At 50.1% G+C, this 12231-nt stretch overlaps 2 protein-coding genes across 2 annotated transcripts in view; one reads left to right on the top strand and one right to left on the bottom strand.

The window, feature by feature from the left end:
• LOC149468140 (uncharacterized) overlaps positions 1-12231 on the top strand; it is a 212024-nt gene that overhangs the window by 73392 nt on the left and 126401 nt on the right. The window lies entirely within an intron of this gene.
• The window catches only part of LOC149468143 (uncharacterized), a 72746-nt gene continuing 67347 nt past the window's right edge, over positions 6833-12231 (bottom strand). Inside the window, exon 5 of the mRNA XM_089670651.1 lies at positions 6833-8603. Within this exon, the coding sequence (XP_089526777.1) occupies positions 7784-8603 (820 nt within the window). The 3' untranslated portion in view covers positions 6833-7783. The remainder of the gene's footprint in view (positions 8604-12231) is intronic.

Raw genomic sequence — 12231 nt, 5'->3', positions numbered from 1 at the left:
CTATGACAAAATGGAACCCACCAGCAGTGTGAGGAGACCTGAAAGTGGCACATGGCAGAGTGTGGCGATGGAGACAGCAGCAATGGGAGGCCGTACAGGGACCCATGACACACTCTGGACCTGGCAGCAGCATGAGGAGGCGGTACAGGGGCCCATGACAGATTACGGGCTTGGCAGCAGCATGAGGAGTCGGTACGGGGGCCCATGGCAGATTACAGGCCTGGCAGCAGCAATGGGAGGCCATACAGCACCCTATGACAAAATGGAACCCACCAGCAGTGTGCGGAGACCTGAAAGTGGCACATGGCAGAGTGTGGCGATGGAGACAGCAGCAATGGGAGGCCATACAGGGACCCATGACACACTCTGGACCTAGCAGCAGCATGAGGAGGCGGTACAGGGGCCCATGACAGATTACGGGCCTGGCAGCAGCATGAGGAGTCGGTACGGGGGCCCATGGCAGAGTACGGGCCTGGCAGCAGCAATGGGAGGCCATACAGCACCCTATGACAAAATGGAACCCACCAGCAGTGTGAGGAGACCTGAAAGTGGCACATGGCAGAGTGTGGCGATGGAGACAGCAGCAATGGGAGGCCGTACAGGGACCCATGACACACTCTGGACCTGGCAGCAGCATGAGGAGGCGGTACAGGGGCCCATGACAGATTACGGGCCTGGCAGCAGCATGAGGAGTCGGTACGGGGGCCCATGGCAGATTACGGGCCTGGCAGCAGCAATGGGAGGCCATACAGCACCCTATGACAAAATGGAACCCACCAGCAGTGTGCAGGTGCAGCACAGCGTGACACCGTTGCGCCCTGCACATGTGATATGCCGGTCGGGTAATGGGACTTGGCACGGGGGTGGCGGCTGAGGACACGGCGGAAGAAGAGGTGGTAGAGGCGGACATCTTTGCTGGACCAAGGACGTGCAAACGTGGAGGCAAAAGCGGCGTGACCTGTCCAAGTTGCTGGTGCGGCTGTGCCGGCACCACGTTCACCCAGTGGGCCCTAAATGACATGTACTGTCCCTGACCGTAGTTACAGCTCCACACGTCGGCACTGCCGTGCACTTTGGCAGAGACCGACATGCTCAAAGACTGGCCCACCATCTCTTCTACATGTGAATGCAGGGCTGGCACTGCCTTTTTGGCGAAGAAATGCCGGCTTGGCACTCTCCACCGCGGCTCGGCACAAGCCATCATTTCTCGGAAAGGTGCTGAGTCCACCACTTGGAAAGGGAGGGACTGCAGAACCAGCAACTTGGACAGGAGGACGTTCAGCTTCTGCACCGTCGGGTGCGTGCTCGCAAACTGTTGTCTCTTGGAAACGGATTCCAAGAAAGACTGCTGACGGAATCCGTGAAGAGGAGTAGCAGGAGAAGGAGCATCTGAACGAGCGGAAGATGCCAACGAGCGACAACTCCCCTCAGCAGAGGTGTTGGAGCCTTGACTGGCTGATAGAGGGCGATTGACGTCGGGTGACGGAGCAAGTAACGGAGCGGGGGCTGGGGCAGGCAGAACCGCCGTATCTTTATCACGGTTTTCCCAGGCCACCGAATGGCGACGCTGCATATGCTGACGCAACGCTGTAGTCCCAACATGGGCCCCCTGGCCACGCTTGACTTTCTGGCCACATAGTCGACATACAGCTACGTTTACTTCCTCGGGCGGCTTGACGAAAAATTGCCACACCGCCGAGTAGGAAACTTTGCCCCCGCTACTCCTCACTGGCTGACTGCTACTTCCTCCGTGCACACCGGCACCACTACTGGCCGTGGTGGTAGGCTGCAGTGGAGCTGGTGCTCTACTCCGTGGCCGTTTGCCTCCACTGACACTGCTGCGACCCTGCTGCCTCCTGGGCAACCCACCGACTGTTTTGCTCGCTGCCAAGCTGGCACCCTCTTCTCCTGATGATGCGGAAGCAATAGCCTGATGACGACGAGGCTGCCAAGTGTGATCAGCCTCATCATCATCAATTAGGGTTTCCGCCTCACTACTAGCCCCCTCGGCTGCGTGTGGGTCAGGAGACAGACCTGTCTCTAGACCGGCTACCGAGCCACTCTCCTCGCCAGTACTTCTTCGCCTGGCTGCTGAAGAGGCGGATGTCTCCCCCGTTCCTGACCGCCCTCTGTTAGCTCTTCCTCACTGTACAGTGGGGCTGAGCCCACAGCATGCGATACTTCGCTTGGTGAGGGAACACCAAAGGACAGGGGCAGGTAGAGGACACGTGATTTCAGTGGGCTTGCTCCCGGGCCATGCCAACTAACGGTTGTGTCTGACGTACCCACCGACCGTTGGCTGTAGGTGTCAGAGGTGACCTGGGAAGAGTAAGACGACCGAGCCAACCAATCGATGACTGCAGGGTTGTCGGTGGAGACACGACCGCTGGATGACACCGGGAGCACTGGCCTCTGGCTGCGACTAGTGCTGCCTCGACCCCTTCCTCTGCTGCCACGTCTGCTCGCTCCTGAAACATTGCCTCCTCTGCCACTCCTCTGCGTGTTGTCTGACATACTCTTTAATTCTATAAGCACCCCAAAAATAACGTAACGATTCTGTGTCCCTGAGTAACAATTCTGTGTCCCTGAGTAACGATTCTGTGTCCCTGAGTAACGATTCTGTGTCCCTGTGTAACGATTCTGTGTCCCTCAGTAAAGATTCTGTGTCCCTCAGTAACAATTCTGTGTCCCTGAGTAACGATTCTGTGTCCCTGAGTAACGATTCTGTGTCCCTGAGTAACAATTCTGTGTCCCTGAGTAACGATTCTGTGTGCCTGAGTAACGATTCTGTGTGCCTGAGTAACGATTCTGTGTCCCTGAGTAACGATTCTGTGTCCCTGAGTAACGATTCTGTGTCCCTCAGTAACGATTCTGTGTCCCTGAGTAACAATTCTGTGTCCCTGAGTAACAATTCTGTGTCCCTGAGTAACAATTCTGTGTCCCTGAGTAACGATTCTGGGTCCCTCAGTAACGATTCTGTGTCCCTGAGTAACAATTCTGTGTCCCTGAGTAACAATTCTGTGTCTGTCCCTGAGTAACAATTCTGTGTCTGTCCCTGAGTAACAATTCTGTGTCTCTGAGTAACGATTCTGTGTCCCTGAGTAACGATTCTGTGTCCCTGAGTAACGATTCTGTGTCCCCTGAGTAACGATTCTGTGTCCCTGAGTAACGATTCTGTGTCCCTCAGTAACGATTCTGTGTCCCTGAGTAACAATTCTGTGTCCCTGAGTAACAATTCTGTGTCGCTGAGTAACAATTCTGTGTCTGTCCCTGAGTAACAATTCTGTGTCCCTGAGTAACGATTCTGTGTCCCTGAGTAACAATTCTGTGTCCCTGAGTAACGATTCTGTGTCCCTCAGTAACGATTCTGTGTCCCTGAGTAACAATTCTGTGTCCCTGAGTAACAATTCTGTGTCCCTGAGTAACGATTCTGTGTCCCTCAGTAACGATTCTGTGTCCCTGAGTAACAATTCTCTGTCCCTGAGTAACAATTCTGTGTCTGTCCCTGAGTAACAATTCTGTGTCTCTGAGTAACAATTCTGTGTCCCTGAGTAACGATTCTGTGTCCCTGAGTAACGATTCTGTGTCCCCTGAGTAACGATTCTGTGTCCCTGAGTAACGATTCTGTGTCCCTCAGTAACGATTCTGTGTCCCTAACGATTCTGTGTCCCTGAGTAACAATTCTGTGTCTGTCCCTGAGTAACAGTTCTGTGTCTGTCCCTGAGTAACAATTCTGTGTCCCTGAGTAACAATTCTGTGTCTGTCCCTGAGTAACAATTCTGTGTCCCTGAGTAACAATTCTGTGTCCCTGAGTAACAATTCCGTGTCCTTGAGTAACAATTCTGTGTCCCTGAGTAACGATTCTGTGTCCCTGAGTAACGATTCTGTGTCCCTCAGTAACGATTCTGTGTCCCTGAGTAACAATTCTGTGTCCCTGAGTAACAATTCTGTGTCCCTGAGTAACGATTCTGTGTCCCTCAGTAACGATTCTGTGTCCCTGAGTAACAATTCTGTGTCTGTCCCTGAGTAACAATTCTGTGTCCCTGAGTAACAATTCTGTGTCCCTGAGTAACGATTCTGTGTCCCTCAGTAACAATTCTGTGTCTGTCCCTGAGTAACAATTCTGTGTCCCTGAGTAACAATTCTGTGTCCCTGAGTAACGATTCTGTGTCCCTGACTAACAATTCTGTGTCCCTGAGTAACGATTCTGTGTCCCTCAGTAACAATTCTGTGTCCCTGAGTAACAATTCTGTGTCCCTGAGTAACAATTCTGTGTCTTTCCCTGAGTAACAATTCTGTGTCCCTGAGTAACAATTTTGTGTCCCTGAGTAACAATTCTGTGTCCCTGAGTAACAATTCTGTGTCCTTGAGTAACAATTCTGTGTCCCTGAGTAACAATTCTGTGTCTGTCCCTGAGTAACGATTCTGTGTCCCTGAGTAACAATTCTGTGTCCCTGAGTAACAATTCTGTGTCTGTCCCTGAGTAACAATTCTGTGTCCCTGAGTAACGATTCTGTGTCCCTGAGTAACAATTCTGTGTCCCTGAGTAACGATTCTGTGTCCCTGAGTAACAATTCTGTGTCTGTCCCTGAGTAACGATTCTGTGTCCCTGAGTAACAATTCTGTGTCCCTGAGTAACAATTCTGTGTCTGTCCCTGAGTAACAATTCTGTGTCCCTGAGTAACGATTCTGTGTCCCTGAGTAACAATTCTGTGTCCCTGAGTAACGATTCTGTGTCCCTGAGTAACGATTCTGTGTCCCTGAGTAACAATTCTGTGTCTGTCCCTGAGTAACGATTCTGTGTCCCTGAGTAACAATTCTGTGTCCCTGAGTAACGATTCTGTGGCCCTAAAGTCTCTGTGGCCCTAACTCTGTCCCTTCATACAGACAGGTCTGTCTCTCTTGAATGACCGGAGGCTAATGGAGAATTCTAAGATGGCCGCGATTTATAGCTCCACCATTACACAGTGCTGGCTGGCTGGCTGCTGATTGGCTAATGCGATCACGTCATGAATGAATGCATTATGGGTCAGCGCGCCTTGTCTGCGCGCCTTCCCAGAGATCCCCGCTCCGTCGCCACACATGTCGCCGCCATTTTTGGGAAAATTCGATTCGTGCATCCGAAGTTGGCTAATCTTCGGATTCGTCGCGAATCGAATATTTCCCAATCTTCGAAACGAATTCCACTTCGCCATGTTCGATCCGCTCATCTCTACTCCTGACCACTACACTCTGTACTCTGGGATGGAAATCACATACTCCTGACCACTACACTCTATACTCTGGGATGGAAATCACATACTCCTGACCACTACACTCTGTACTCTGGGATGTAAATCACATACTCCTGACCACTACACTCTGCACTCTGGGATGGAAATCACATACTCCTGACCACTACACTCTGTACTCTGGGATGTATATCACACACTCCTGACCACTACACTCTGTACTCTGGGATGGAAATCACATACTCCTGACCACTACACTCTGTACTCTGGGATGGAAATCACATACTCCTGACCACTACACTCTGTACTCTGGGATGTAAATCACATACTCCTGACCACTACACTCTGCACTCTGGGATGGAAATCACATACTCCTGACCACTACACTCTGTACTCTGGGATGTAAATCACATACTCCTGACCACTACACTCTGTACTCTGGGATGTAAATCACATACTCCTGACCACTACACTCTGGGATGTAAATCACATACTCCTGACCACTACACTCTGTACTCTGGGATGGAAATCACATACTCCTGACCACTACATTCTGTACTCTGGGATGTAAATCACATACTCCTGACCACTACACTCTGTGCTCTGGGATGTAAATCACATACTCCTGACCACTGCACTCTGGGATGGAAATCACATACTCCTGACCACTACACTCTATACTCTGGGATGTAAATCACATACTCCTGACCACTACACTCTGTACTCTGGGATGGAAATCACATACTCCTGACCACTACACTCTGTACTCTGGGATGTAAATCACATACTCCTGACCACTACACTCTGCACTCTGGGATGGAAATCACATACTCCTGACCACTACACTCTGTACTCTGGGATGTATATCACACACTCCTGACCACTACACTCTGTACTCTGGGATGGAAATCACATACTCCTGACCACTACACTCTGTACTCTGGGATGGAAATCACATACTCCTGACCACTACACTCTGTACTCTGGGATGTAAATCACATACTCCTGACCACTACACTCTGCACTCTGGGATGGAAATCACATACTCCTGACCACTACACTCTGTACTCTGGGATGTAAATCACATACTCCTGACCACTACACTCTGGGATGTAAATCACATACTCCTGACCACTACACTCTGTACTCTGGGATGGAAATCACATACTCCTGACCACTACATTCTGTACTCTGGGATGTAAATCACATACTCCTGACCACTACACTCTGTGCTCTGGGATGTAAATCACATACTCCTGACCACTGCACTCTGGGATGGAAATCACATACTCCTGACCACTACACTCTGTACTCTGGGAGGTAAATCACATACTCCTGACCACTGCACGTTGTTTGCAGGGCTGTATGAAGTAGTCTCCTGACCCCTGCACTCTGGGCCATTATTCATGGTGAACCAGAAACTGGATGACCTGCAAAGGCTTGTAAAGTGTCTCCTGTGAGAAATGTTTGGCCCCCAAAGATCCCCATCATGGCCCCGACACACACATTTCATTTCACTCAATCAATTCTTTATTATAGTTTTACTTCTAACAAGATTGTAATCATAGAATCAGGAAATAACAAAGGAAGGAATCCGATTGGTCAGGGAGATCCCTTGTCTGGAATGTGGGGGCGGAGTCATTATTATTGGTGTACAATACAATACACAACGTGTTCCATTATTATAACAAAGTATTGTAGAAAAGATCCCAACATGTGACATGGCTGAATGAATGCTGGTCATATTAGTTCATCTATTCTCTAAGTGGGGCGGTATCTATTGGGCCAATCCCTTTTACAAACCACACATAATATTGCCCTTCAAAGTGAAAACAGAAACGATTTGCACAATATCAAAGAGTAGAAATATTTTCCGGTGGATCCCCTCTACCCAGACCCCATATGTAGACATAGAACAACAAGCTGTGTTCCCTCTCGTGCCGCACTCCTCCAACCACCCAAACCCACACAGAAGCCAAGGGAAATAATGAGAGGAAAGTTCCCCCCTAGTTTGGGGCGGAGTTCTCCTTCCCTCCTGTTGGGGGATGGGAGAAGGATGGACTGAAGACAGAGAGACGCTTCGGGGTCACCACTGTTCTGTAGAGCCTTGAAATGAAGGACATTAACTTCAGAAGTTCTTGTTGTCTGTGTAAAGTTCCCCGATAACGAGATCTGGGCTCTCCCGGCTTCTAGCTCTGTAACCCGCTATATCATTATCAGGAAACGCAACTCCGACACCCAAGAAGGGCTGAAGTTGTGTCCTTCATTTCCAGGATCTACTGACCACTCTGCACCCCGACATTTACTGCACTTCATCCATGTCTTTGGGGGCCTCTCATCTCCTTATCAACTGTTTCTTCCATGATGAAGATCAGCCATGGAGTATATCTGAGGTGTATATCAGGGTGTGCTTCTTCCCCACATGAGATCTGGGATGTCCAGCAACATTCATCTAGAAGACATTTCCCGCACTCAAGGCACTAATACACCTCCAGGGTTGTGTGGGACCCCTGATGTACAGGAAGGCAGGACTTCAGTGAGGAACAATTCCCTCACTCAGGACAGGAAAGTGGCTTCTCCCCCATGTGAGATCTCTGATGTCTGGAAAGATGGGACTTCCGTGAAAAACATTTCCCACACACGGGACAGGAAAACGGCTTCTCTCCTGTGTGAAATCGCTGATGTGTGCAAAGATGTGACTTCTGTGAAAAACATTTCCCACACTCAGGACAGGAATATGGCTTATCCCCTGTGTGAGATCTTTGATGTGTGTAAAGACTGGACTTCTGTGAAAAACATTTCCCACACTCAGGACAGGAATATGGCTTCTCCCCTGTGTGAGATCTCTGATGTTTGTAAAGATCGGACTTAATTGAAAAACATTTCCCACACTCAGAACAGGAATATGGCTTCTCCCCTGTGTGAGATCTCTGATGTTTGCAAAGATCAAACTTCATTGAAAAACATTTCCCACACTCAGAACAGGAATACGGCTTCTCCCCTGTGTGAGATCTCTGATGTTTGTAAAGACTGGACTTCTTTGAAAAACATTTCCTACACTCAGGACAGGAATATGGCTTCTCCCCTGTGTGAGATCTTTGATGTGTGTAAAGACTGGACTTCTGAGAAAAACATTTCCCACACTCAGGACAGGAATATGGCTTCTCCCCTGTATGAGATCTCTGATGTTTGTAAAGATTGGACTTCATTGAAAAACATTTCCCACACTCAGGACAGGAATATGGCTTCTCCCCTTTGTGAGATCTCTGATGTTTGCAAAGATCGAACTTCAATGAAAAACATTTCCCACACTCAGAAGAGGAATATGGCTTCTCCCCCGTGTGAGATCGCTGATGTTTATGAAGACTGGACCTATCTGAAAAACATTTCCCGCACATAGTACAGGAGAACCTCTTCCCTGTTGGAAGGCCGGCCCGGTCCCGCACAGTCTGAGGTTCCTCAGGATATGAGGAATCCGATGGTCCATCTACACTGGGTGGTGCCGGATGGACATTGGAGGGAGCCGGGTTTTCTCCTGGACTATACTGTGTGATATCCTCATCTTCTACTTTCCAGTCTGGAGACAAAGTGAGACAATCCTCGGAGGTTTTCCTCATCTCCCGGCCATGGACTAAAATACAAAGACAAAGAGGATTACTAGACAGGAGCTGATTGGTTCCCCCAAACCAGGACTCCGCCCACATCAGGCAGCTTGGTCTCTGAGGAGCTTACAATTCCACCCTCAAGGGAACTAGGAAATGGCTCCTCTAATCTCCTACCAGGTCATTTCTTTATTCATGGACCTTAGTCAGAGAGTGAGGAAACAACCAGAACTGTCTTTTATAGGAGGGACAGTGATGAGGGGATTATAGGACGAGGGTCCCCACCCCCTCTATCACTCATCGCCATCTTCCCAACACAAGAAGTACTGCACTTCCTTATTTAGTCCATGATTTAGTCATGAAGAACAGGGGGGCTGAGCCCCACCAGAGGTCAGAGAGTGAGGATGGGGGAGAACAACCAAGATGAAGACTGGACTGATACTGAAGACCACCATCATTGGGGTATTGGCTCCTCCCTCATTATCACTATCTGTTTAAGGGTCCAAAGTTGGAGGATGTTATCACATTATTATCACCATGTAAAAGTCTGTGCTCCAATCACATGATCCGATATAAAATGTCCAGCTGGTAGGAAATGGGGGAACAAAAGAGAATCCATATTATGTGTATATATAGAAGTGGGGGGAGGGGAGAGAGCAGAAGTCAGGAATATGGAATGGACAACATAGAATATATAGTGCAGGGGTCAGGAGTATATAATGTACAACATAGAGTATATAGTGCAGGGGTCAGGAGGATGTAATGTACAATATACAGTATATAGTGCAGGGGTCAGGAGTATGTAATGTACAACATAGAGTATATAGTGCTGGGGTCAGGAGTATGTAATGTACAACAGAGTATATAGTGCAGGGGTCAGGAGTATGTAATGTACAACATAGAGTATATAGTGCTGGGGTCAGGAGTATGTAATGTACAACATAGAGTATATAGTGCAGGGGTCAGGAGTATGTAATGTACAACATAGAGTATATAGTGCAGGGGTCAGGAGTATGTAATGTACAACATAGAGTATATAGTGCTGGGGTCAGGAGTATGTAATGTACAACATAGAGTATATAGTGCAGGGGTCAGGAGTATGTAATGTACAACATAGAGTATATAGTGCAGGGGTCAGGAGTATATAATGTACAACAGAGTATATAGTGCAGGGGTGTCTGTGGACGTGGTATACTTGGACAGAGGGGTGATTGATTTGAAGATAGGCTGCACAGGATGAGGGAGTCACCTCACCCCTCTGCCCCTTGTCACCTCCTCACATCTTGATGTGGCCTTTGAAGGCAGACCGTGCAGGATGGGGGGAAGTGACCGCTGCGATGGCCCTCACACCTCTAGGGCCGCATAGCCGAGGAGGGGTGACACACCGCTGAGAGATTCCAGAGTGGGGCCGCCAACCAGTCGATGCGCGCCCCCTGGCAGGTACAGTGTTGGCCCAAGACTTTTCTGTGCTCTGCGCCCACCAGGAGACAAAGGCCCGAGTCAAGGGGGCATGCCACTTTGCCCTTGCAAAGCGGCACTGGGCTGGACATTGCCGGGGCAACTGGGAAGCATCCTGGCTTTTGCCAGGCCAGTGCAGGAACCAGTTATATGTCTTCTATCTCCGCCACTGCTGGACTCGCAAGCCATTTGGAGGTCCGGGTGGGGACTGGACCTCCGAAGTCATTCCTGCTGAGCACTCTGCAGGAGACCCCCCCAAAGGTAAGGACTATTATCCACTGCCACTCTGCAGAATGCTCCAGGGTTGGGAGTACCCGCTGCCCCTCTGCTAAATACTCCAGGGTTGGGAGTATCCGCTTCCTCCCTGCTAATACTCCAGGACTGGGAGTACCCGCTGTTACTCTGCTAATTCTCTGGGCTAGAACTGCTTTGCTGTTGGCCCCACGATACTCTGCCTAATACTCTGGGGCCCGGATTACCCGCTCTGCTGTGTGCTGAGGAGTTTTGCCCTCCCTGCTGTCGCCTGCTGTGAGCCAGGACATCCCTGCCAGAACCATGAGTGTCTGCAAGCCGCCTACCTTCCTGGAAGCCACCTGCTGCAGAGTGCCTGCAAGCCACCTATCGTGAGTGTCCCTAGAAGCCATGAACTGCCCCCTATTGTGCGCTCAGACCGCCCTTGTCATGATCTGCCCCTATTGTGTGCTCAGACCACCCTTGTCATGATCTGCCCCTATTGTGTGCTCAGAACCCCCTTGTCATGATCTGCCCCTATTGTGTGCTCAGACCACCCTTGTCATGATCTGCCCCTATTGTGTGCTCAGACCACCCTTGTCATGATCTGCCCCTATTGTGTGCTCAGACTACCCTTGTCATGAACTGCCCCTATTGTATGCTCAGAACCCCCTTGCCATGAACTGACCCTATTGTGTGCTCAGACTGCCCTTGTCATGATCTGCCCCTATTGTGTGCTCAGACTGCCCTTGTCATGATCTGCCCCTATTGTGTGCTCAGACCGCCCTTGTCATGAACTGCCCCTATTGTGTGCTCAGACCACCCTTGTCATGAACTGCCCCTATTGTGTGCCCAGACCACCCTTGTCATGAACTGCCCCTATTGTGTGGTCAGACCACCCTTGTCATGAACCGCCCCTATTGTGTGCTCAGACCGCCCTTGTCATGAACTGCCCCTATTGTGTGCTCAGACCGCCCTTGTCATGAACTGCCCCTATTGTGTGCTCAGACTACCCTTGTCATGAACTGCCCCTATTGTGTGCTCAGACCACCCTTGTCATGAACCGCCCCTATTGTGTGCTCAGACTACCCTTGTCATGAACTGCCCCTATTGTGTGCTCAGACCGCTCTTGTCATGAACTGCCCCTATTGTGTGCTCAGACCGCCCTTGTCATGAACTGCCCCTATTGTGTGCTCAGACCGCCCTTGTCATGAACTGCCCCTATTGTGTGCTCAGACTACCCTTGCTTGAATTGCCCCATTGCGTGCCCGGATTATAGCTACCTGGACTGTCCCCCTGAGTTCTTGAGCCATCGCTACCCAAATCAAGCCCCACAGCCAAAGTCCTGCTGAGTCCCTGTGAGACTGATGTTGTCCCTAGAGAGCTGTGCTGAGGGCTGTGCTGAGGTCAGACACCACAGCCAAGGTCCCACTGAGTCCCCGTTAGCCTTCTTACCATGAGTGTCTCTACAAGCCGCATGTTGCGGAGTGCCTTGAACTGCCCTGATTGAATGCCTTCCATAGTTCAATAAAGCTTTGTATGTTTACCACTGTGGACGTGGTATACTTGGACAGAGGGGTGGGTGTGGACATGGTATGCTTGGACAGAGGGGTAGCGGTGGATGTGGTGTACTTGGACAGAGGGGTGGTGGTGGACGTGGTATACTTGGACAGAGGGGTGGGTGTGGACATGGTATGCTTGGACAGAGG

This window comes from Staurois parvus, unplaced genomic scaffold, assembly GCF_062004578.1.
Source record: "Staurois parvus isolate SC_StPar_1 unplaced genomic scaffold, SC_StPar_1.0 ptg000092l, whole genome shotgun sequence".
In the NCBI taxonomy this organism is placed as follows: domain Eukaryota; kingdom Metazoa; phylum Chordata; class Amphibia; order Anura; family Ranidae; genus Staurois; species Staurois parvus.
The sequence above is the reverse complement of the archived record's forward strand: the minus strand, read 5'-3'. Positions and strand labels throughout refer to the sequence as shown.